This window comes from Python bivittatus, unplaced genomic scaffold (genome assembly GCF_059951505.1).
Source record: "Python bivittatus isolate LINGU-HERP-01145 unplaced genomic scaffold, Pbiv_v1 ctg000160_np1212, whole genome shotgun sequence".
NCBI classification, from domain to species: Eukaryota; Metazoa; Chordata; class Lepidosauria; order Squamata; family Pythonidae; genus Python; species Python bivittatus.
In genome coordinates this window covers 11299589-11325000 of record NW_028277076.1, presented here as the reverse complement: position 1 = coordinate 11325000, position 25412 = coordinate 11299589, and the positions used below count along the sequence as shown (strand labels likewise).

Sequence of the window (25412 nt, the reverse complement as noted above, 5' to 3'; positions counted from 1 at the left end):
ACCCAAAAGAAGTCAGTATGTGCTTCATTGATCATAGAAAGGCCTTTGATTGTGCCAATCATGTCAAGCTATAGAGCGTGCTTAGAAAAATGGGAATCCCAGAACATCTCATCGTTCTCATGCAAAACCCATACCCAGGTCAGGAAGCTACACTCTGAACAGAACATGGTGAAACAGGCTGGCTCCAAGTTGGCAAAGGAGTGAGACGAGGCTGAATGGTCTCCCCTTATTTATTCAATCTGTATGAATCAGAGAAGCTGGAGTGGAAGAAAATTAGTGTGATTCTAAAATTAAAAGAAGAAACATCAATAACCTGTGCTGTGCTGATGACACTAATTAGATAGCTGAAATGCTGAACTCAATTACAGCAGCAGTGGGGGACCCATTGGAAGACGTGAAGGACCAGGTTGGGGCAGATTGTCCTGGAGAAAATCCATCCACGCGGTTGTTAAGACCTGACACCGACTTAATGGCGCATTGTCAGTGGCCCACTGCCTTTGGGCATCCTCCCCTCTCGTCCTCCAGAGCAAAGGAGCAGAGAGGGGCCTTCTCTCCAGAAGGTGGAGGGTACCAACCAGGCCTCGCCTGCGGTGTGCGCGTGCGCAAGGTAGGGGTCGTGGGGAAGGGGCTCAGGGACCCCTGTTGGAAGGAGTTGGAGAGGCCAACCCGTCATCTGCCTGTGCAGTGCAAAGACCCAAGGCGGACATTGCGTCTCCCCGCTCAATACTTCATGCGGGTCTGATGACCGGCGCCCTTGGAGGGTGGTTTCTGAGCCAGCCCTCTTGGCCCTTAATGGCCATGCCCCCAACTCCAACTAGGTTGCTAACTGGAGTATCATGGGATACTTGCATTGCCCAAGCGCCTATGGATGCCAGGGTCTGACTCCAGCTGCTGGTCGTCCTTACAAAGCCCTCCATGGCATAGGGCCAGACTGCTTGTGGGGCTACCTTTCCCCATCGTCTCTGCCGCCCCACCAGATCTAGCAGAGGGAGCAAGTTCCGGGTCCCTTCTGCGAAACAAGGTCATCTTGTGGGACCCCCGAGTCATGCCTTCTCAGTGGCAGCCCCTTGCCCATGGAACATCGGATGGCCTCGACCCACATTCATTTCTGAACCAGCCAGGAGTCCACCTGGAACTCCAGGATGACCCAGGCATGCCCCCCCACCCCCCACCCTGCTCCTGCTTCTTGGCTGGAATCCTCTTGTCTTCCTCCATCCGCCAAAGGAGAAAGTCGCCAACAAGACAAGCCAGGCATTTCCTGGCGGGGTCTCCCTCAGCTGAGCTGGGGTCACTGGTGTCTCCCATCACAACAAGTGCAGGCCTTGTGATAAATCTGCAGGTTCTTGCTCCTTTTTTTGCCCACCACCGGTGTTAAAATCTCACGCCCAGAATGTTTTTGCTCACCATGGGTGTAACTGATGGGTGCCGTATCCTTGTTGTGATGATGGCTTTGGTACACAAACTTGCAGAGGAGACTGTCAGCAGTTGACTGATCACCCTACCCCTGACCGCAAAAGGGAACAACAGCCCATCTGCTATTTGCTTTTGGAAGGCCTCACCCAGGTCCTCTTGCTGGGGCAGTGTCAGCCCTGCGAGGTAGGCAAGGTCAGGTGCCTCCGGGACAGCCGTTAAAGTGGATCAGGTGCCCTGCTGCCCCAGCCCCTCTGCCTCGACCCATCGCTGCAGAACTGAGGCTTGCTCCTTGCCCAGGACTCAAATGCCTTTCCTGGAAGGGCTCGCTATTCCCCCCGCATCTCCTCCGCGCCAAACTCAGACCCCGGCAGCGCAGGGTAACGCCAACGGGCACTGCGGGGGCCGTTCACTGAAGCCTTGCACGCGAGCCAGAGATTACACTCGTGTTTAAACTACGGACCAGGGTTAAGCCGTAGCTGGACTGAATTAACCGCAGGAAACCGCGGCCATTCTGGGCCGCTAGCCCTTTCCCCCAGCGACCCCAAGACCACTCTGGCTTCCGCAACAAAACCCAGGCGACGGAGCTCGGGGCGGCTCGGCGGGAACGCGCCGGGCCTGTCGGAGGGAGGGCACCCGGAGCGCCGCGCCGGGAGAGGGAGAGGGAGCGGCGGCGACGGCGGAGCGGGGCCCGCGGGCGCGGCGAAGGAGCCCGGCCGCTTCCGGTCCGCGCGGAGCCCCGCGCCGAGCGGCCGAGGCCAGCCGCGGGCAACGGCCGAGCGGGGCTGGCCGGGTCGGAGCTCCGCCCGGTGACGCGCGCCCGGCCTCTCCGCCCCCGCCGTAGCGAGGAGACCGCGCCGACGCCGGAGGAGGGCGGCGGGCAGCCGCGGCAGGCGGAGGCGAGCGCGCCAGCCTGGCGGCGGAGGGCCTCTTCGGGCGCCGCGCCGCGTCCCTCCCAACGGCCCTTCCCGCCTCGCCCGCCGCTTGCCGGAGCAGAGGTACGGCGGGGATGCAGGCGACGTTGGGGCAGGGGCGCGGGGGAGTCGGGCGGGGGAGTCGGGCTGCAGCGCCCCCCCCCGCCGCCGTCTTCTCCGGTGGGGGCGAAGCCGTGGCTCCGTCGCGGCTCGGCCGATCCCGGGTCAGGAGCCGTAGGGGCCGCCTTGTTCGTGGTTTTGGGAAGGGAGCTGCTCCGCCGAGCCGCCCTCTGGTCTGGCCAGCGCGCAGCCCGCAGCCCGCAGCGGCCGGCCAGCTTTCGTAATGCTCCGACGGGGAAGGGGAAAGGGCGGGCGGGGGGCGCGCGGTGGGGCCCGGCTGGCGCTTTGGGACACTCCAGGAGCCCCCTCCTCTCTCTGCCCTTCTTTCCAGACGGCCCCGCCGCCCAGCAAGAAGGTCCGTCGCCCTGGCGGCGGCGGCGACGGCGGCAGGAGCAGCAGGCGGGCGCTCCCGGCCTCGGAGCCCGCCGAGGCCGGCCCTTCCTTGCTCAGCGCCGGAACCGGCCCGGGGCCTCCTCCACGACCTCCGGCTTCCGCGGCCGAAGAGACCCCGAAGGAGAGCAGCGGTTGCCCGCCCGCCAGCTCCGGCCCGAGGCCTGGGTCCTGGCCAGGCCGGCGTCGTGGCGCGGCCCCTCTGCGGCGGCGATGTCGGGGCGCCCGCCGCTGGCCGAGAAAGCCCTCTCCGAGGCTTACGCTCGCCTCCGCTACAGGGACGCCTCGCTGCTCATCTGGCAGCAGCAGCAGCAGCAGCTGGAGGCTTCGTCCCCGGGGACCTACCTGAGCCGGAGCCGCAGCGCCTGGTACTCGCAGTACGGCAACCAGGCCATCCTGGTGCGGGACAGAAGCAAAGCGGAGGTCGCCAGGGACACCGGGCAGTCCCGCTTCTGCTCCGTGATGTGAGTCTACCGCCGCGGTAAATCCCGGGGCCCGGTCAGCGCCTCCCCGGCATTGATGGACGCTTGGGGTGTAGGAAGTGCCCCAGAGCTTCGTTTCTCTGCAGAGCTGGCTCTGTGCTCCGACCGCGGCCATCCGGCTCTTCGGAAGGAAAAATAAAGGTGCAGTTCATAGGACCAGAGTTACAGCGGACCCTGGAGCCACCTGGGCCGATCCTGGTTCAGGGCAGGGGCTGCACAGCCTCTGCCCCAAGTGGCCGTCCCACCGGCGGACAGTAGGTGGAGGCAGCAAGTTCCTAACTCTAGCCTGAACCCACGTTTTGCAGCGTCTTTAGAGGAGGGTTACTTTGGAGTAGGGCTGTACTGCTCCAGGCAGAAGGCTGCATTCAGATGTTTTCCCCCTGGACAGGAACAGTGGCTTTGGGTGAGCCAAGCGCAGACAGCTGCCTGCTGGGAGGAACGAGGGGAGCCCCAGTGGGGCAGCAGCTCATATTCCTCCCCCCATTTTACAGGCAAGCAAACCCCTGAAGGGATTCCCAGCCCTCCTACTTGCTCCTGGACCTTTCCACAGAAATGGGGGGACGAAAGGAGACTTGGGGCACATGCAGGAAGAGGCTACCCTTTCCAATGCCCTCAAGGCCGTTCCCAGCATCCCTAATGTGCTGGCTGAGATTGATGGGAGCTGTAGTCCAAACTACCTAGATTGGGTGAGAGAAAGAAATTTAGCCCCTTTCCTGTGAGGTCCTGGTTGGGGAAGCCTGAACCCTGCTCCACAGGAGTTTCCTCTTGGACCATGGGGTAAATCTGGACCCCAGTCCTGGTCCTCAAAGCCGTGCCCTGAAGTTTGTTTTGAACCCAGGGCAAAGTTGGGTGGCGCTGCTCCTTGGGAAACAGATTCTGTGCTACTCTGCAGGTCTCCTCCGGCGTCCCCCACCATGCAGGACGGAGCTGTTCCAGAGCTGTCTCTGGCGCTTCCTTCTGGGCTCCGAAGGTTCCTGCTGTGACGATGATTCCCAGAGGCCCTGACAGGCGTGGGGAGAAACACTGCAGCGCTCAGTCCAGGGGCTTCCTCTCTGCTGCTTGCCCTTGTGCGTCGGCCCCCCTTCGTGTTCCTCGCAGGCCAGGCCAGCTTCTCCGCTGGTTGCCGACACCCTCACTGGTAAGCTCCCGATTCCACAACCAGGGAATATCGCTGATGGGCAAAACTCGCTTGCTGAAATCTGGCCTGCAGATGGATGGGTGTGCCATCCCTTCCAAAGCCTCTGGACCACCCCGAGAGACAGAATCCACACAAGAGCTTAAACAGCGACATCTCCACACTCTCGGGTTTGGCCGCAGCTTGCAGTTGTTGGCTGAGCCGTGAGCTGCTGGTTTGCAGGTACAGGGCAAAGGAGCCAGCTGGGCTTAGATGCCAGTGGGAAAACTCTGCTTGCACAGAAAATGAGACTTGACCTCCAGCTGTCAGGCCCCGATGCCGATGGCAGGGTCCCCAGGTTAGCCATCCCATCCAGGCACGCAAGTTGCCAAACTTGGTTCCAGATGACATGGTAGATTGGGACGTCCAGGAATGGCTTGATAATCCAAAACCCACTTTGAATGCCAGTTCCAAGTTCTGGGCTTCCCAGATGGCTTTCCTTGGGGCCTGGAGCAGCTGTAACTATGACTGTCAGAGAGTGGCACCTGCCCTTGATCTGAAGGTACAGCTTGGCTTCTGGTGGGAGAACTGGGTTCAAATAGCTCCATTCTGTGAAACAACCCCTTGCGGATCGGGGCCGTCAGCTTTCTTCAGTCAGCCGCAGCATCTGCTTCTTGTGCGTATTTTACCCTTGGTAAACAATTATCAAATTATCAGTGGCCCTTTCTCCTTTCGTTTGGACACTCCATGATGCCCCCAAATATCTGCCTCCAGCGAGGTAGATCCTTGTTCGCTGGAAGGAGCGAGTTTTCAAGGTGCCCAAAGCGCTCTGGCTGCGGAGCTGCTGTGGCGGCTGCACCGCTCAGTCCGCCTGGGACTTTGGTGAGGGCGATGAAGTTCTGGATTTAGTGGCCCAAGGACGGCCAGCTCGACCATTCTTGGAATTTTTTCTTTAACCAGCTGCCCAGAATCGTGGCCTGCAGATTGCATCCGTCAATAAAATACAATTTAGCACCCGCTTCTGCTCCCAAGCTTTGTGTCACGTCAAGTACAGAAGGGGCATCTGCTCTCAAACGGGTCTTTGTCGCTTTATTTTTTTTCCAAACTGTTCTACTTTAAAACAAGATACAGAGAAAAAGACCGACGTGGGAGAAGACTAGGAATATACAAATAAAACATGCTTTATCTGGAAGTTACCAATACCTGTAAGTCCAAAGTCTATACAAAAAGAAACCAAAAGAATCCCAAACAATCCCATTTCCCCAAAACTGAATACACATACAAGGAATAAGCACCAGAACAGGAAACTATCAAAGATCCATAGCACCTGTTGGTTAAAAAGTCAAATACATTTAAATTAAAAGGATTCCCAATTTTTTTTCAGAGCTTAGTTTTAAAAACAACACAAACCTACATTTTTTCTCTGCTCTTCAAAACGCAGGATACATTTTAAGTGACCACTGGAGTTAATAAATAAAGTATTTCTATGTACATGAAAAAGGATAATCAATTCCCGGTGTGTCATGTGCAAAGTGCAGGTCTCCAGGGCAGGCTGGAGAAAAAAATAGCTTTTAAAAAATGGATGAACCTTACAAAAACATCACTTGCCCACCCCTCCCCTTCCCTTCCCCAAAGCATATTCTCCCACCATACCTTGAGGTAAAAGTTTTGATTATTTGGAGACCTGCACTTGCACGACACACAAGCTCACCTTGCGAGAAGGGAGGCCTGGCCCACGGTTTGGCGAGGGCACCAGCTGCGGAGCCTTCCTGCTGTCCTGGGACTCAGGGACTCCTTTCGGCGGATCTGGGGCAGCCCCTTTGCCTCCAGAGAAGCCGCCCTGCTGCTTGGAGGGGAACTCCGCATGGGAGCCTCCCCCCTCCAACACAAGGCTTAGAACGGAAGCTCAGGGTCCCACCTGCTGCTTGACCGGGAGACCCCCAAGCAGTGAGGCTAACCAGGCCCCCTCCTCTGGCAAACAGGGAGAGGAACCGGGGTGCTATGCCTTCCTACCCCCCGATGGGCCAACAGGCGATGCCATCCTGCGCAGGCAGACGCAATGCCTTGCCAATGGGGGCTGGGGACCAACCCATGGCACCTCACCCCGTGCTGTGCCCAGGGAGTGTGATGCACCCAGGTCGCAGGCACTGCCTTCAACAGGTCAGACACCTCTGGAGAATTTTTCGCAACAGGAGCGTGAATCTCTATATTGATTAAAAAAAGGTAAAAGAAATATCTAAAAAGGTAAGCTTTAAAAAACAATCCACAGTACATGAGCTTTTTCTTCCCTCTTATCTATTAAAAAAAAAGATTACGATCTTCATCCCAATGGAGAAAGCGTGCCCCTGCCAGGCTGCAGTCGGAGGTTCGGCAGACCAGAGCGCAGGAGGTTTCGGGTCTCCGTGGCCGTCCTTCCATTGCCGGCCTCTTCCTGCTACAGTACCATCCACTGAGGGTCCTCCCCCCTCCAAGATCCCTCCCCCCGTCACCTCAGGTCCTGGCAGGAAGGATCAGAGTGCCGGGGTGGCCAAAGGGAGCCTCCCGGAAGGGCAAAGCTGCCCATCTCCGCGTTCAGGCCACAGGCGGCCAACGCGTTGTTCGTGGAGTTCTCCTTCGGCATTTCAGCATCTTGGGTTAAAAAAGGGTTTAGAGACTTTAAGTGATGCAAATGATTTGCCACCAAGTCTAGTCAGACGTTTGACCTAATAAAAGCAGGAGGAAACTCTTCAGAGGAGGTGTCATTCTGTAACACTGAATCCTTTAAAAATGCTTTAAAAGAGTGGAAAACGCAGACTTGGTCATGATGGAAGAGAGTAACCATTAGAAAAATAAAGCGAGGGAACGCTGCAAAGCTTCAGGTCCAGGCAGGCGAAGAGTCCCCGGTCATTCTGAGTCGCTGCTGTCCGAACTGGATCCGCTGGAACTTGTGCTCCCTGATTCGGAGCTGCTGCTGCTGCTGAGATGAGACGGGCCCCCCGATGGGGCAGAGCCAGATTTTTCTAGCAAGCAGGAAAAGGGGCAGACGTGAGTGGTCAGCTGAGCCTCAGCTCCCACCCCAGCTTCCCTTCCGGCCCCGCCTTCCAGCCCCCCCCCCCGTACTTCCCTGCTGCAGCTCAACACTGCTGCCAGAAGCGGCCTGGGAGCCAGGCTCTGCTGGAGGGGTGGAATCATAGCTGTTCTAATGCAGATTTGGGGGAATCACAGTTGATATTGAAAAGGATGGCTCAGTCCTCAGATGGGAGACCACCAAGAGATCCCAGGGCTGGGAAGCCCAGAAGCTGCAGTTGCAAGTCACGAGCCCGACTTGTAGGCAACTTGATGTTTCAACAAATACTTTTTGAAACTCAAGCTGATAAAGTCCCCCTGGATTAATCAGTTACACCCAAATGACAGGCAGGTGGGGCCGGCCCTGCCCAGTAGGCCGGTCACTAACAGTGTGCTAGGATGTTCTCTGCAGCATAGCTTGGAAGTGCACAAGCAGGCAGAAAAGCTGAGCGGAAGAGCAAGGAAGTGTTGTGCCCGCGGGAGCCGGGGGAAGAGGCATGGATGCACTGGGTGAGGGAGGACGAGGAGGAACCTGGAGAGAGACTGGGGGTGGTGGCCACAGGGAGGGAAGCAAGACCCTTCCCCTGAATACCGCATGGCAGGGACAAAACGGCTCTCAGCTTGACGCGGGAGCTGGATTTCGCCAAAAAATGGTGGTCCCCGCCAAGAGACACAGGCTCGGTCGCCCTTCAGAATCCCTTCATCTCCGCCACCGCCCTGCTGGCCCCAAGCCTTTCTCCGGGGTCGTCTCAGGCAGTGCTCTCTGTCCTCTCCCCCTTGACCACGAAAGGCACTTTACAGGGCCGGGGCTCCTCTGCTCTGTCCCCCCTCCCACACTGGCCTTCGGAGGGGTACTTCCTTGCCTCCCCCCCCCCGTATGAAGAATACTGGCAGTCCTGCTGCCAACTGCCTGTCGCTGCTTTTTCCGGGAACCGCCAAGCAGCCAAGGCTGGGTAACGAGGCATGGGCGGAGGAAGGCCTGTCTTCCCTCGTCCCGAACAAGCACACGCTTCAGAGACCCCCAACGTCAGGCGCCCTGAGCCAAAGAACTCAAGGCCTGGAAGGCATCAGTCGATCCTCCTCTCCCAATCCGGTGGCTGGGTCCCGCTGGTGTGCCATGTTCTAGAGCAGGGTTTTACAACTTTTCCAGGCCACGGAACCTGTTAGTTAACACATTTCCTGGAACTTTGTTCATGAAGAAAAACTCTAGCGGCAGAAGACAAGCCGCCTCTGAGGGAAGGTTCCTGGACCTTCAGCCTCCCGCGAACCCTGTGGGAAAAACCCTGCTCCAGACCGACCGGGCATCTGCAGCGCGGGTGCGTGGGCCGCCAGGGCCAGGGTCCTGGAGCCTCTTCTCCAGAGCAGCTGCCTGGCCGTGCGGGAGGGACAAAGGCCAGCCAGAGCAGGAGGGGGGCTGCCCTCCCCTCCGCCCTATCGCCCAACACGGCCAGGAACAGCTCACCTTTCTTGGCCGGCTTCTTGTTGTTGCTCAGCTGCCCGCTCACGTCCTGCAACCGCTTCTCCAGCTCTTTCTTCTTTTCCTGAGCCATCTCTTCCTTGGACTTGGCCGCTTGTTTCTTCCCACTTGCAGCTGGGGGAGAAAAGCAGAAAGGATGCGATGGGGAGAAGAATCAGGAACTTACCCCACGCCAGGTCACAATGTGCAGAGCCAGATGGTCAATCGATCTGCATCAGAACAACAGGCTGCCCTATTTTAAGCATTCTGTTAAGTGTTTTCCTGAAGTTGATTTTGGACCGTGGTCCAGATGGCAAGGACCTGGGCTGCCACGCTGCGACAATGCCATGGGCACAGAGGAGACAGGAGGGTTCATGTGCGAGGGGAGCGATGCCACAGAAGCAGCAGAGGAGAGGGTGGTGACTCGGCTCTGGGTGCCCAGGCTTGAATTGAGCAGGGCAGGGGGTGGGCAGGGGTGTCGCTGCGATGTCCGCAAAGGCGGCAGAAGCAGAGTGAAGCCACTGGAAGTGAATCACCAAGTCAGAAGCTGCCAGGGCCAAGAGCCCATCCTTGCGGGGCGTGGAAACCTCACCCAGCTCTGCAGGCGAGGGGCAGGCCTTACTGAGGCCCTTCAGTGGGCCCAACCTGAGCGGCCAGAAGGAAGTCAGGATAGGAAGGGCTGGAACCCAAGTTCTACCTGCCTGGAAGGGACAGAGGTCTGTAGGCCAACCCTACTCCAGGAAGGAATCCAAATTACAGAGCCTGCTGAACCCATCCAGCCAAAAGGGAAGCCCACCTCTTCCCTCGTGTTTGGCCCTTCCCGGAAGGAAGTTTTCCTAACAGTAGCGCCTGCTTTTCCATCACTTAAGCCCATCATTCCATCCATCCCCTGCACTCTGTAACGTAAAGGGTAAAGAGAACCCATCTTTTCCTTCTTCTTCATGACATCCTTTCAAGTACTGGAAGAGGATCATCATCCCCCAGCCTCAGTCCTCTAGGCTCCAGCACAGAGCCATCTTCAGTCTCCCTTCACCGGACTAGTCTCGATTTGTGGGACCCCCCTTCCCCAAGGGTATCTGCCCGCCCATGTGGTTGAAGAGAATGGGCAGACTACCAGGTCCCTTCCCTTAAATGTGGCCATCTAGCAGGACCTAGGAAGCATGCCTTCTCTGTGGCAGCCCCTTCCCCCAGAGATCTGGCAGCCTGTTATCCAGGAGTTCTCCTGAGGGTCTGGCCGGACCCCTGGCTCCTTCGCTCGATGTCTCACACTGCACAAATGTCATCCAGAGGAACAGGGTGAGAGGATAGATAAAAAGCCTGGAGTTCTGGAAATGAATGGCAAGAATCTGCTTAGAAAAACGTCCATTTCTTTCCATTCATATTTGGTCCATTCATATAAACACAAGGAAAATGGATGAATATAAATCTAAAAGCATGTCTGATTTAATTGTTTATTACGCACTGAGAGAATTTAAGGACAAGAGGTTCTGGACTTGGTGTCAGAAGTGGACCTTGGGAAAAAATGGACAAAAACGAAAAAGAAAGGGAAGAAAGGAGAATGACTGCAGGAGGAGAAACTGTAATTCCTGGAAGACAGAACAAGTGGAAACTAGATGTAAGGGAAGAGGATGTGGAAGCTGCTTGGAAAACAATGAAAAACATTAGGTTACAAAGACACAGAGAAGTGCATGAAATTATACAAGTGGGAAGCACGAAACAGGATGCTTATGGAATGATGAGTGAAAAAGGTTGCGGGTGAGAAAAAGTGGCATATGAGTTGCTACAAAAAAAAGATGATACCGTATTTGTGTGGAAAGAGGAAAAGATGACTTGAGATGAAACTGAAGTGAAGGAGTAGGGAAGGAATATTTTAGAGAGAGGTATGGGTATTGTAGAGATTTGTCAAAGAGCAAAATTGAAATCTGTATTATAATTGTTAGAATCCAAGGAAAAATGATGGAAAGTAAAACATGAGTGTTAAAAATCGTAAGGCTGGGGATGTTGATGGTGTAACTGCAGAAATGTTAAAACGGGAATGTAGGGGGTGGCTGTGGGCTTTTTTTATTCAAGTGGAGAGGCTGCCCCTGGGTCTGACAACTGGGAGAATGTCATTAATGTGCTATATAAAGGAAAGAGCGTCAGAGCAAACAGAGGTGCAGGGAGCAAACAGGAAGCAAACACTACAAGGCGACCAGTTTGTTAAATGTACCTGGGAAGGTATTTAGCGGCATTTCGCAAAGTGCAAATGTGGCTTAGTGCCAGGCCACTTTAGCATGTCAACAAGGAAAGTACATTGGCTTGAATTACAGAATATTTTGTACAAACATGGAGTTGAAAGTTGGTTGCTGAGTGTGACAAGAGAACAGTGATATGTGATGGAAGTAAAGCAAGTATGAGAATAAATAGGAACGCTAGTCAACCGTTCACACTGAGCAGAGAGTAAGGCAACGGTATGTGACATCCCCTTCATTGTTGTTAGTCTATTTACTGATAGATGACAAGGAACGCTTGAGGTCATTTCAGCAGTATGTTGCTTGGGGATGTGTGTACATTTCTGTGCAGATGCTGCTGTGTTGTTGCTCGAGAACCCAAATTGTTGTTGTTGTTTAGTCGTTAAGTCGTGTCCGACTCTTCGTGACCCCATGAACCATATTGCGCCAGGCCTTCCTGTCCTTCACTGCCTCCCTGAGTTTGCTCAGTTTCATGCTCATTGCTTCAGTGATGCTATCTAACCATCTCATCCTCTGCCGTCCTCTTCTCCTTTTGCCTTCAATCTTTCCCAGCATCAGGGTCTTCTCCAAAGAGATCTCTCTTCGCATTAGGTGACCAAAGTATCTGAGCTTGAGCTTCATTATCGATCCTTCCAATGAGCAATCAGGGTTGATTTCCTTTAAGATTGACTGGTTTGACCTCCTACCAGTCCAGGGGACTCTCAAGAGTCTTCTCCAGCACCACAGTTCAAAGGCATCAATTCTTCGGCGCTCAGCCTTCTTTATGGTCCAGCTCTCACAGCCATACATTACTACTGGAAAAACCATAGCTTTAACTATGTGGATCTTTGTCGGCAAGGTGACGTCTCTGCTTTTTAATATGCTATCTAGGCCTGGTCTAGTGGTTTTCCCTACATTCTTCAATTTAAGCCTAAATTTTGCAGTAAGAAGCTCATGATCTGAGCCACAGTCAGCTCCTGGTCTTGTTTTTGTTGTCTGTATAGAGCTTCTCCATCTTTGGCTGCAAAGTATATAATCAATCTGGTTTCGGTATTGACCATCTGGTGATGTCCATGTGTAGAGTCATCTCTTGTGTTGTTGGAAAAGAGTGTTTGCTATGACTAGCTTGTTCTCTTGACAGAACTCTATTAGCCTTTGCCCTGCTTCATTTTGTACTCCAAGGCCAAACTTGCCTGTTATTCTGATTACTCCTTGACTTCCTACTTTAGCATTCCAATCCCCTATGATGAAAAGGACATCTTTTTTTGGTGCTAGTTCTAGAAGGTGTTGTAGGTCTTCATAGAAGCGGTCAACTTCAGCTTCTTCAGCATCAGTGGTTGGGGCATAGACTTGGATGACTGTGATATTGAATGGTTTGCCTTGGATACGCACTGAGATCATTCTGTCGTTTTTGAGGTTGTACCCCATTACTGCCTTTCCCACTCTCTTATTGACTATGAGTGCAACTCCATTTCTTCTAAGGGTTTCTTGCCCACAGTAGTAGATATAATGGTCACCCGAATTAAATTCACCCATTCCCGTCCATTTCAGTTTGCTGATTCCCAAGATGTCGATGTTCAATCTTGTCATCTCATGTTTGACCACATCCAGCTTGCCTTGGTTCATAGATCTTACATTCCAGGTACCTATACAATATTGTTCTTTACAGCATCGGACCTTCTTTTCGCTTCCAGATACATCCACAGCTGAACGTCCTTTCGGCTTTGGCCCAGCCGCTTCACTCTTTCTGGAGCTACTTGGAAATGCCCTCTGCTCTTCCCCAGTAGCATATTGGACACCTTCCGACCTGAGGGGCTCATCTTCTGGCGTCATATCTTTTAGCCTTCTAACATTGTCCATGGGGTTTTCTTGGCAAGGATACTGGAGTGGGTTGCCATTTCCTTCTCCAGTGGACCACATTTTGTCAGAACTCTCTGTCATGACCTGTCCGTCTTGGGTGGCCCTGCACGGTATAGCTCATGGCTTCACTGAGTTCCAGCAAATATCAGACTGTATGATGCAACAACGAATATGGAACTGAAAATTAATTATCGAAGACCAAAGTAGTTGTGTTTGCAAAGAAAATGGAGTGAATGATCCAAGGTATACATAAATGGTGAAATACTAGTAGATGAATTTGTGTACTTGTTTAGTACAGATGGGAAAATGGGTGGAGAAATTTTACAATGTACACATGCTGCTAGAAAGTTAGTGGGCAGTATATGGTCTGTTGTGAAGAATGTGAAAGAAAGTGAAAATAAGAGTGAGTTTTTTCTGACTTTGTTATATGGAAGCAAGGGGTCATGGGAAATCCAAGTTGCAGTGGGAATGGGGTACTTAGGAAGTGTGTTTGGTAAAACAGAAATAATGAATGGGTATGAATCAATGTGGACCAAATACAAAAGTGAATGACCAGTTCAAAAGAAACTCACTAAGGTGGATGATCAAAGAGGGAGAATGGAGGAGAATGGAATTGCCCTATAAGAGGGAAGAGTGGATGAGTTGAGAGGCAGGGGAAGACTGGAAAGGTATATGGGGTGGAGCTGATGTGCCTAAAAGAGAGAGATGAGAAACGTAAAGAAGAAATGAGAAACATAAAGGGACGTTATAAAGAAACATAGAGAGAGATGAGAAACGTAAAGAGCAAAAGACAACATACGGATGTCCTGGATGAGTGTACTACAAGGTAGCTGGCAAGAACAGGAACACATGGAGAGAACAGCTAACTGTGTTGGTGTAAACATGATTTAGATATTTCCTCCCTTTATTTGGTTTCCTCTTTCTTAAATCTTTTCTGCCCTCTGCCCAACACTGTGATTGCTGAGAGGAAATAATCACTTGATGGGAAGACATGTATCCCTGGCCGACTGCAAGAGCCCCTCCTGGGCCACTGGAGAGAGCTCCAGAGCGAAGAGAGAGAAGAAAGGAAGACACCAAGACTGAGCCAAATTCTCATTCGTCAGAAAAGGCATCTTCTCTAAGTGTCCGTTTCCTGGAGCCTCCCAGGAAGTCCAGCGTTCTGTTTCTCTCGTCTCCCTTACTGGGCTGCCCCAGCGCACTCTTGTTCAGGACCTGTCTGCTGAAGGAACCCTTGGCCAAGACTTGTGAATTAAGCTTGTGATGCCTCACCAAAGAAGAGATCAAGGACAGCCCTGGCATGTCACTCTTCGCTGGGTGGGACCACACCAGGCCCTGATACCTCTTGTGACCCTCAGGAAAAAGCCTTGTCACTGAAAGAGGCTCCCTGGGGCGAGACAAAGTCAGAGCTGGCCTGGCACAGGTCCTTGGTTCTGTCTAGACAGTTTGACATCTCTTCAGACATCCAGCTTGTGCCAATGCTTCCTGAGGGGGTGGCTGGTATGGCTGAGTGGGGTGTGGTACACCCTGAGATAGGACAAAATTACACAGTACTTGTCTGATCACTTTGAGCTCCAGGATGTTTATGCCATGTTTGGAGTCTCTTGGTCTCCAGTGCCCTTAAGCTGTGCACCCCCTTGGCCCCAGGTGCTGGCACTGATGGGGCCTAGGATTGGTGGAGAAGTAGCCTTGGACATCCAACACTTGAAGGACTGTTTCAAGTGCTGGCTCAGGGAACCATGGCTCATCTCCCTGTTTCCAGAATGCCATCACAGGACTCTCAGGACATCCGTGAACACTGGCTCGATGGCAGACTAAAGGGGAGAGCAGTTGTTGGAACTGACCACCCAGGTATCTAAATCTCAGAACGTCCAACATGACGGATGACTGGCCATATGGAGGTACTCTGTTTAAGGAGGCTGGCAGTCCCTGGCTTTGGAGGCAACCTAAATGGACATTAAGACCTCGAGCGCTGCGTGCCCCCAACTGACCTTTCTGAAATCCAGAATGCTGTCTGGGGACGCTGTGAAGAAAAGCAAATAGCACCCTCTGAGAATTCCTCTGCCTGCAAGTCTGTCTCCGTGGCTTAGATAGCAAGCAGAGGGCCAGCAGCCAGATGTGTCAAGGACACCTTCTAACTCTGCCGTGACAGGGTGTGAGAGGGGCGACGCTGGCCTCAGAACTCTATGGCGTGACTGCAGGAAGCTGTGCAAAGCACCGAGTTCATGTGGGCTGATGGAGAACCAGCGCTGGGCAAATAGATCAGCCCGGCCTTCTGCTGACGGATCTTGGTAGCGCCTGCAGCTCGGGCCCTCCGTTCAAGTCCAGCTTGCCTGGTCAATGGGACACCAACGGTAGAACTGCTTTCGTTTGTTCCTCTGCTTACTTTAATCCAAATCGTTTCTACAGCATCACCATTGGATTTCTGAGGGCACTTTTAACACACAGTGGAACTCTTCCTTCCCTTCTTTCGCTGCTGCTCCTTTTGAACACATTTATCCTTCTGCTGCTACAGCCGAACCATGGGACTCATGTATTATTTATGCAGAATATCAGTTACTTGAGGATTCATCTGCTCATCCCAACAGGTTTCCATCAAACCATTACCTTTCCCTTCCTATACTAAGAGTTCAGGCTCATTTTCCTCGCTGCCCACTGTCTCCTCTTTATTTATGTGCTCCTTTGTAGATTTAGATCGCACCTTCAGGAGCTCAAGGCAGGGTATGGAGCGCCCTCCACCACAGCTGGTGAGGTGGGCTGCACTGAGAGAGGCTGAGCGACTGGCCCCAAAAGCCCCAGGGAGCTTCTGTGCTGAGGGTGGACCTGGGTCTTCTCAGTGCCTCCACCCTCTTAAGCAGTGCACAACAGGGGATCCCTTTAGCAGCCAGTGCGCTTTCTGAAGCTTCATCGAGCGGCTTAGAAGACCTCATTAGACCAACCCTTCCTCTTCTTCTAGAGGACACAAGCCCTTATCTGAGGTTCTTACGTTTAGGTTTTTGTCTCCAGTTCCAACAAGGGGCAGTTTAGTCTTTGCAAGATGCAACAGTTCTCATGCCAGCAGTCTCTGATCCAGAGAGCTCAGGCCACGGTCCCAAAGTCAAACTGTTTCTGTCGACACAAAGGATAACCAACCATTCACCCATAGTAAACTTTTCTCTTTCTAGTCCTCTTTCATGGCCTGAAAAAAAAGGGTGGGTTAGAATCCCGCCTGAGTCCACAGGGTCTTGACTGTTTTCCTAGATCTCCGTGGTGCCATAACTGTAGCTGTTCTTGCCAAATCCACATGGATTAGCAGGAAGGAATAATGGTCAGTGGACCCGCTGAGTCTTGAAAGGTGGTCTGTCCATCCCTGATCCTGGCTCCTAGCAGCCAGCATACTTTACTGATCTGACGGGTCCAGCTGGCACACGTCTGCGTTGCTTCTTCGCAACAGCAACTCAGTACCTGCCATCCTTCTTCTTCTTGCAGGGCGCAGCCTTCGGGGATCCATCCATCCACCTCATTTCTTCTTCTTTGCTTTTTCTTTTCCAGAGGTGCTGTCTTCTGTGACAACCTGGAGGCTGTTTCTGAGTTCCAGCAGCGCAGAATATCTTTTTTGCCCCTGCTTCAGGTCGTCACACGTATCAGCTGGGCTCCTTGCTTGATTCGTCTTTCTCATGGAGAGTTGCTTCCTCTATTAGTTCCTGTTGTAGCACTTTCTTTTTTTAAATCTGAAATTTTTACACTTTCTTATCAGGCCAATTCCCTACTCCAGTTCTCTGGGTTTCTTTGCTTTTTTCCCCAAGCAACACCATAAGCTTGCACTTGCTGCAAATACAGGCCAGGTTTTCAGACAGGAACACAGATGTACCACAAGCACTGCAGGCCACGACTACAGAGACCCACCTGGCCGTCTTTACTTTCTACTACACTGTCCAAAAGGAATGCCTGTGTTTCCTTTTGGTACCCTTTCAGGCTCTCAAGCTTGCCAAATATAGGCGGTTCCCCTAGAGGGAATACTTGTTAGGGACCCCCGCTCACCTCCTGGGCCGTACTCCACTGGCAAAGGCCCTTGCTTTTCATGTCCTTCTCAAGGACAACGTTCATAAAAAGTTAAATGCTCAGTTGCATCTAGTAAATCAGCGCTGATCCATAATTTAATCATGGGAAAAGGGAGCAACCTGACATACAACACTGAGACCAAGGTGAATCAGAACCGTGAGGTCCCTGGGGCTGTCAGCTGACTACCATTCAGAAATCAGAAAGGTCTTCTTCCTGCGTGTGTGTGAGAGATTAGTCCTACTGTCTTTGCCATCACTGATGGCAGCTCTTCCCAACCACAGGATAGCAGCCAAGCACATGTGCTCTCCACCGAAGGAAGATGCAATGGGGAAGAGGGTGTGCTACCGCAGGGAAATGAAGTCCACCAAGCTGTTAAAAGTAGATCATCCTCCAGCACGATCTGCCCTCGCAAAGCACTCTCCCAGCTGGGGAAGGGAGGGGACTGTGGCCCCCTCAGCAGACAAGAAACCCTGGTGAAGCGCCAAAGATTTGGGCTGCCTGTGGCTCATTGTTGAGACAGAAGAGTCATCTGAACACTGTGACCAGCTTATAATGCCCGCTGATTTTTTTTATCCCAGAGATGGGCAAAGAGCAGAGAGAACAGCGTTCTATCACTGGAAAAGGACAGGAGTGTTTCCAAGCAGACCTGGGGGTGGTTCAGAGTGGAACAGACAGCCCTGCTTCAAGCTACTGTAGCCCCTCCCAGAGGAATGCCCTGGGGAGCGGTGCTCCTGGCTATAATTTTTCCTGATCCAGCCCATCTTGAACCTGATATTTCTTTGGCTGGCATCTCTCCCACACCAGATGTGCTGCTACCTGCTGATGGACCTCATTTATCATTCATTTCTAAAACACTGTAGCTGGAAAGCATATAAAGAGGGGAGCAGTGTTTTGATTTTTTCCCTTGTCCAGCTGAAAGTGACTAAGCACCGTATGAAACAATGAAGCATCAGATGCTTTAAGACACGCATCTCTTCTCTTAAAGCACAGCCTTAAGAGCAGAGCCGGGAGAGACGCGTCACCGTTTCTAAGGTGCGAGGAATCCCACTTACAAAACGGCTTCCGTTGCTTTTTCTGCAAACAGGACTTGACGTATCTCTCAAGTTCCCGCAACGTTGTGGGCTTCAAGGTTTCAAAATCGATCTCGATCTCGTCGGGGTTGGAATCCCTGAGGGAGGGCTCTCGGGACTGAATGATGTGGACCACCCGGCCCAGCTTCTCCCCAGGCAGGCGGTTGATGTCCAAGCTGAGCTGGCGCTTCTCATCGTAGGTCATAGGAAGGCCCTCCTCCTCCTCCTCTGAGTCGTAGGTCGCCGAGGCCTGCTTCCCGGCTTTCTTCGGCTGCCTGGGGAGAGGAGGGAGAAGTCAAGGCCTGGCAGCTCAGAGTTCAGCCGGCCCCCAGCAAAGCCCCTTTTGAAACCCGGGCTTCTTCCGCCCCGGAGGCTCGCCACCCAGGATCTGACAGCATCTGCCGAGCCTGGCGCCCTGAGGTGGGTGGGCCGGCTCTTGGCAGGGAGCGCATTGCTGGGGATGCAGAATGTTGTGGGCAGAGGCTCCGCGCACCCGGTCCTAAGGACTGGATTGGGCTGGCTAGGCAGCGCCTCTCGCACCCTCCACCCTGTCCATGCCAGAAATGCCACTGCCCCTTTCAGCTCTGGCATCCCCTTCCAAAACCGTCATGGAACCTCACAATGTCACAATCCACTTTGTGAAAGCCAGCTGCATCGCTTGCCATGATACCTGGGCGCTCCCCCCTTGCCTGCCTGCCAGCCACAGCGCTTGCCACCATCAGGCAGCTGTTCTCCAGAGTTCCCGCTCTTCCTGCAGCCCCAGCCCCCCGGGCCCCTCACCTGTTGGTGGGGACCGCACTGTTGGCCTTCTTGGCTGGTGCTTTCTTTTGCTGGGGCGCTTTCGCTGGCGGGGCTGTCCTCGCTTTCTTCTCCTCCTCGGCTTTTGCCTTGTGCTTTTCCTTTTCCTTCTCCTTCTCTTTCTCCTTGTCCTTCCTCTTCTTCTCTTTTTCCTTCTTCTCCTTCTTCTTCTTTGGCTTGTTCACCGGCGCTTGCGAGAGGGCAGCTAGCTGCTCGTGGACGGCCTTGAGCTGGCAGGGAAGACGGAGGGCAGAAGCTCAGCTGGCCGCCGCCGGCCCCCGGCCCCGCTCAACCCCAGCAAGCCCCGGGCCTCCAAAAGACGGCAGGGAGGCAGGCCCAGGGGAAAACCTGCCCCGTCTGCCAGCTCCAAGGCTGCTGGTTTCCATCCGCCCCCCAACTGTGGCCTTGACCTCAGATGCCCCCCCAATGTCGCGTATGAAATGCTCTTGGGACAAGCAGCTCCCAGCCTTCCAGGCTGCCAGGCATGTCCGTCTCACCCGAGACCTCAGACCGGGCTGCAACGGGGCTGGGAAAAGCCAGCTCCCAGCCACGCCCTTAATGTGCTGCATGCACAAGGCTCTCCCATTGCACCACAGGACAGCTTACTTGCTGGAGCACTGCATGGGAGGCGAACACAGCAACAGCGCATTTTTTAACCTGGGCCGAAGACTCACCACAGGGTGTGAGCCAAGTGGCAAGTGGGACTGTGGGAAAAAGTCGATTTCATTTCATTTCATTTGTTTTAAAGTGGTTCTTGATGGTTTTATATGTTTCTGTATTGTTTTTAACTTTTTTTTATTGGACTGCTGTTTTTTGACTGTTGTGAGCTGCCCAGAGTCACTTAGGTGAGATGGGCGGCCGTACAAATCAAATCGAATCGTAAACATATTTAAGCAAGTTAAAATTCAATCCAGCTTAAAGGATTCCTCTTCCATCAAGGATCTAAGGATGGTCCCCTTCAGTCATGGCCTGTAACTGTATTTCTTCCTAGCCTGGGGACAAGCCCAGGATGCCTGCAGCACCGGGCCTCCCCTGCGGAGCATCCCTTCGCGCAGGCACCTTTTCCCCTTGAGGCAAAGAGGGAAGCGCACAGCTCACAGGTGCTGGAGGAGGTGCTCACTTTCACAAACTGCCCCATGCGTTGGGGGGCTGGCCCAGCCCACAGGGAACAGAATGCCGGGCAGAACACAGGAGGTTCTTTGGCCCCGGCAGCCCAGGTGCCAGCCTTTTCTTACCGCAATCCCTTTTTTCTTTACCCAGAGATGCAGTTTCCCCACTCAGAGCCAGAAGCGAGGCTGAGGTCATGGACACAGATAAGCCCTGCATCCTGGGTGGATGAATTTGGACTCCCCATACTGGAGTCTGGAAAAGTGGGCCTTGTTTGGAACAGGAAAGGCACAGGCCTGTCAAGCCAGCCTCCAAAGACCAAGCCAGCCACCATCCTGGCCCACTGCTGTGGAAGTCTTGCTAAAAGGAGAGTCTTTTGCAGAGGATGGAGTGCGAGGTTGCCAACTTTTTCCCATCTCAGCTCCTGTGCACTTAAGAGCCATCTGACGTGCATGAGGATGAAGTGATGGGAGAACTAGTCTTAAAGGCCCCGGAACCAGTGATGACCAGTTAACGAAGGAACCTGGGTTCAAATCCTCATTCAGCAATGATACTCACCAGCAGCCGTGACAAGTTGACCTCTTGGTCTACCTGACAGGGCTACGTGTGGATGCCACAGTGCTTATGAACACTATGGGAGAAGGACCCGACCCTCCGAGGGAGTCCTGCCCTTCAGTTCCCTTTCCCCGAGATCCCCTAGCAAAAGCTCTTCATGGCTCCCCCCACCTCAAGCTTCCAATTAAAATCCAGCCTGAAATTGGCAGACGTGGTCCCCTTTAGAGTCATTCCATTCCTTTGCTTTTGGATGAACTGTTTTAATTCAGCCCAACTCCAAAGTCTGGATGGAACAGAAACTGAAAAATAAAACAGCTGCTACACATATAAATGGATCAAACAAGGATAAGGTATGAAGGTGCAATACTGAGGCCTGACATCCAGCCAAACCTGTGGATTTCCCCACAGGAGAGAGGAGTGAAGTATCACTAAGTTTATTCCCCATATTCATGAGGACTAGACACTTGTTCACTGAAAACTAAAGCTGAGATTCTCAGGAAATCTGGTGGCAATACCAGGCATCCTCAAGGGGCAAAAGTTGCGCCAGGAGCAGCAGCAGCAGCAGCAGCAGCAGCAGCCACTGCCATCCTGCAAGGGGTTATGCGTTTGGCACGGCCGCTCCCAGCAACACCCCTGGAGGAGGGCTGCAACGGGGGATGGTTGGCCATCATGAATCCTTCCCCTAACGCCCGAGGTGTGGTGGGCACAGGGCAGCCACTGGGCAAGCCCTGGACCCCAGCAAAGAACTCGGGCCTGGATTTGACACAGAACTCTCCTGGCACTAGAAGACACGTCCTGTGTGCCAAGCCAGGTCAAGAGGGAGCCCCGCCCCAGCCCAGGGCAGCCCACTCCCCTCCTCTTTCAATGAGAGACTTGCCCGAACTGTCAACTTTTACAGCCCTCCTACCCGCCTGGCCCACAACATGGGGGAGGCACTTCCAATTCACAGCACAACAACCTCCACTGCCCTCCGGGGGGGGGGACAGCAGCCGAGCCCTCCACAGAAGAGCCAGATGGGATTCTGCAAGGAGCAGCTGGTCGGGGAGGAAGAGAATTGGCTCCCGCAAAGTCCCCCTTGGTTCCAGCCTGTGGCAGGAACCGGGCCGCCTCCCTGCCCCCTCACCTGCCTTCTTTCCATCTGGGCCCATGACACAGCAGTAGCCCAATGGCTACCCACAAAGCTGTCCTGAGCCAGCACAACTGAGGCACCAATTGCTTAGATGAAGGATTTCTGAGCCCTTATGAACTTTACTTATCTGCACAATACAGTAGGGAAACCATTTTTAAAAAAGGAGAAAAAAAAGTAAAAAAATAAACAAATACATTCCATCCATTCCAGTCTCGGGAGTCAATGACCTTGTAGCACTGCCTCAATGATCGGGAACAGTCCTGTGTGAACAAGAAGACAGGCAGGGAAGCAAATCGGGTGTCCACACTGCACCCTGAGTCAGTGGGGAAAGGGGGGATCCACAGAAGCACACTCTGGTCTCTTGGGGAAGCCTGGGACATGTTTGGTCTTTGGTTTCAAGTGCCAAGTTTCTAGTCCTCACCATGACAAACATATGAAAAAGGAGGGCAGTTGCTGTTCTACTACCAGTCACAGAGTAGGCATGTGAGTTATTTTATGCAACCACCAAGAAGCTGCTGCTGACCCATGCTCCGCATGGAGGTGCCAACGTGGCTGAATGCCCTCCCCAGGGAGATGAGCCCCAGCAGGTGCCATGCGGATCTCTGGGAGGCTTTTTGGCCTTATTTGCTCAGTCTTTTCATTATGTTCATGTTTTTCTCAGCTCGGCATGGCGGCCTTGTCCTTTTTTGCCTGTCTGAATGTCTTTCTCAGCTACTTGGTGGCTTTATACAGAAAGTGGGACTTGCTGATCAGTCCAAGGCCCTCAGGTCTTCAGCTGGGGCCAGGATGAGCATCTCTGGAAGGACGCCCTGCCTCCGAGTTGGGAAGTCTCGTGCCCGTGACTCTCGCTGAGTCTCTCTTGGGCTGCCAGCGGTCCCTAAAGGCAGCCTGGGCCGGGGCCAGACTTGGCTCATTCGTGGGCATTTAGCCCGCAAACCGGGCCGAAGAAAGGGCTGCCACCCACCTGCTCCTGGAGCTCTGCCAGCCGCGTGGCCCGCTCCTCTTCCGAGTCCGAGCTGTCGGAATCCGACGAGCTGCCTTCGCTGCTGTGGCTGCTCTCCGTGCTTTTGCTGACCACGGGGGCGGTGGGCGGAGGGGGCGGTGGAGGATCCGCGGGCTCGTCCGGCATCTTGGCAAATCGCATCTCAAAGACATCCTGTGGGAAGAGCGAGGTTTGGAGAGGAGCCCAAAGGTGCCCCAGAGCAGGTAGCCCCCTGCCAGGGTGTCTGGGAGACCCTCAGAAGGAGGCATCCTCTGCTGCTTCTCTGCAGAGTTCACGGGAAGAGGACACCGCACACACATCAAAGACATGCCCTCCACAGCTTAGGACTCTTCAAATGCTGGGACAAGTACCAGAATGTCCATCCAGCACCAGAAAGGAGTACACTGGCTGGGAATTCTGGGAGATGTAGTCCCAACATAACTGGAACAAATTCCAAGTTTGGGCCAGTTGCCCGTGGCCTCATATAGCCTCCTCCAGAAACACTGAGAGACCTCAGGCGTCCTTCATGTAACAAGACCAACCAGAAGGTCCTCGACCACAGGAGGAGAAGGAACTGCCCTGGGTGGACAATCTTCGGCGATAAAGAGAAGGAGGGGACCAAGCCAGGGTCCTGCCTAAGGAGTGCCTGCGAAGCGTCCCCCTTCCCCTGACTCCCCCGAGCAAGCCCTGACATGCAGCGGGGAGAGGGCTGAGGAAGACAGTCAGGGTAAACTGTACTTCCTTGGACAGTAAATGCAACCCTGACCCAATGAACAAGCAGAGCAAATGTAGCAGAATAAGTTATATGTAACATGTGCAAATGTGTACAACTGTACCCAAATTTCTCACTTTGCATAAAATGTACATGCCATTTACAGAATTCATTGCTCGAGAGGAACTTTTTAGAGATTTGAAACTGCAGAATCTACCCATTTCTGGATAAAACTTAGCAGCTTGGTTTCTCAGACTTGGATAAGCATGTCTTGACTTAAAAATGCAGTTAGGAGCTCCTGAGGGGCTGGAGCGAGAGGCCAAAGATGCATTTCAAGGCATCTTGACCAAACTGTAATTAGTGATTAAGTAACTGTGCCAATTTAAAATCAGGAGCAAAGCTGTGCTATTAAAACTTTTCATGTTTAAGACCAGCCCCGGTCATGATTTAATTTAATTCAGAGTAGAGGGAAAGAGCAGTTAGTCTCAATTTTGAGAACACACAGTTGAATATTATGAATATTTTGTGACGATAGTTATGAACCTCTGAGGTGGCCCCCGCAAGTGGCTGCAGAAAGCCAGCAGGAGGCTGCAGCCAGAAGAGGCTGCAGCTTCTCACGCAGGGGGTGCAGTGGGCCAAGAGGCCAGAGTGCCAGTGGGGCAACCCTGACTAAGGCAGCTAATGCAGCCTCCTCAAGAGAGAGATGAAGATTTAAAGACTGCTGGATCGAGATTAGCAGGCAATGAGGTGGCCTGTTGCATCTCTGCAGTAGTCCCTGCTCTGGACCTGCCTCCTTGCACACAGTGGCAGAACTGACCAAATCATAAGAGGGGATCAGAAGTCATTTCCTGAAGCCACTGACTTACTGCTGGCAACGGCAGGCTGTCCTGTTTGGTTCTATGCTTCCTTTTTTCTTCTCGGCAGGAACCACCTTACCTGCAGCTTCCTTGCCATGGCCACAACTTCATGGTCAGGTGGGTTGTACTTGTAGCAATTAGAGAACATTAACCGAATATCCGCTGCAAAGCCTTGGGCGTCTTGATAGTCTCGGCTGTCCATTTTTTTCTGCATAGGAACCCGGAAAGGGAACAGGATTAGATGGAAAGGCGGGAGGAAGGAAAAACCCATCAGTATAAACAGAAGACATGGGCCACTCCAGGATTGTTTAAAAGGAAAGAAGTGGGCAAGAAAATGTCCCTAAAGCTATGCTGGTCACCCACCTACCTACCCTTAAAGCCCCCCTGAGAAGTCACAGACAGACCAGTCAAGGAGTTGCACGTGCAAAGTCTGAAAAAATGCTGAAGGCGTAAATTGGTGAGATGTGCAGAAGCACAGAAAAGTCACCAGACTCAGCCAGGACACGGTTTTCGTCCAAGGAGAAGCGGACTTGTCCTGAAAGAGGGCCTAGAGCAGGCCTCCAAGGCAGATGGCAGCAGGTCGGAGCCCCTACGCTGGCACTGGATCACGGCCCCCCATCCCCCAGAGCAATCCCAGACCTCCAGCCAGAGCTCAGAATAGCAACAGATAATTACTCTGGCCCCGTTTGTTTCCCGCATGGATTCCAACGCGGCTTTGCTCTGGACATGTGAACGGCAACAAGACCCTCCCCAACACACACAGTGCCTGGGCCTTGCTGCCAGCTGAGCCCATCAGGACCAGGGGAGCGGGGAGATGCTCCTTCTGCCCTGCAGGAAGGAGGCACAGCTTTCTCTGCAGCAGCACGCTGGCTCTCCCCTCTCAGGCTGGAAGGAAGCAATGCGGGGGATGCCTGTGGAAGGCCCTTTGCGACAAGAGGCCCTGAAGGCTCTATTCTCTGGTACCCACACCCTGGTCACCTCCCGGATGGATTACTGTAGCACGCTTTACACGGGGCTGCCCTTGAAAAGCATCCAGAACTGGTGCAAAATGGGGCAGTATGGGCAGTTAAGGGTGCCCCAAGATTAGCACACGTTATACCTGTGTTCCACAAGCTGCATTGGTTACCGGTTTGCTTCCCAATTCAATTCAGGGTGCTGGTTAC

General features: G+C 53.3%; 2 protein-coding genes across 6 annotated transcripts in view; one reads left to right on the top strand and one right to left on the bottom strand.

Moving 5' to 3' along the window:
- The first annotated feature begins 2259 nt into the window (after positions 1-2259).
- Positions 2260-5370, top strand: BRD3OS (BRD3 opposite strand). The gene is made up of 3 exons (XM_088147242.1): positions 2260-2408; positions 2776-3298; positions 4209-5370. Exons 2-3 carry the CDS (start codon positions 3048-3050, stop codon positions 4297-4299), a joined length of 342 nt encoding a protein of 113 aa, XP_088003368.1. The 5' UTR covers positions 2260-2408; positions 2776-3047; the 3' UTR covers positions 4300-5370.
- Positions 5371-5506: 136 nt separating this feature from the next.
- BRD3 (bromodomain containing 3) overlaps positions 5507-25412 on the bottom strand; it is a 39244-nt gene continuing 19338 nt past the window's right edge. For 3 of the 5 annotated variants that reach the window (XM_088147236.1, XM_088147237.1, XM_025166791.2), the window contains exons 7-13: positions 24329-24457; positions 22663-22854; positions 21893-21958; positions 18890-19137; positions 18092-18384; positions 8938-9066; positions 5507-7429 (exon numbers count right to left, since the gene is read on the bottom strand). In XM_088147236.1, the coding sequence (XP_088003362.1) occupies positions 7314-7429; positions 8938-9066; positions 18092-18384; positions 18890-19137; positions 21893-21958; positions 22663-22854; positions 24329-24457 (1173 nt within the window). In that variant the 3' untranslated portion in view covers positions 5507-7313. The remainder of the gene's footprint in view (positions 7430-8937; positions 9067-18091; positions 18385-18889; positions 19138-21892; positions 21959-22662; positions 22855-24328; positions 24458-25412) is intronic. The other 2 variants (XM_088147239.1, XM_088147238.1) reach the window with 1 other exon arrangement.

Excerpts from the sequence above, each read along its gene's own strand:
- BRD3OS (XM_088147242.1), top strand. The coding sequence starts at position 3,048 with ATGTCGGGGCGCCCGCCGCTGGCCGAGAAAGCCCTCTCCGAGGCTTAC. Across the intron at positions 3,299-4,208 it reads TCCCGCTTCTGCTCCGTGAT|GTCTCCTCCGGCGTCCCCCA; the intron begins GTGAGTCTACCG and ends GCTACTCTGCAG.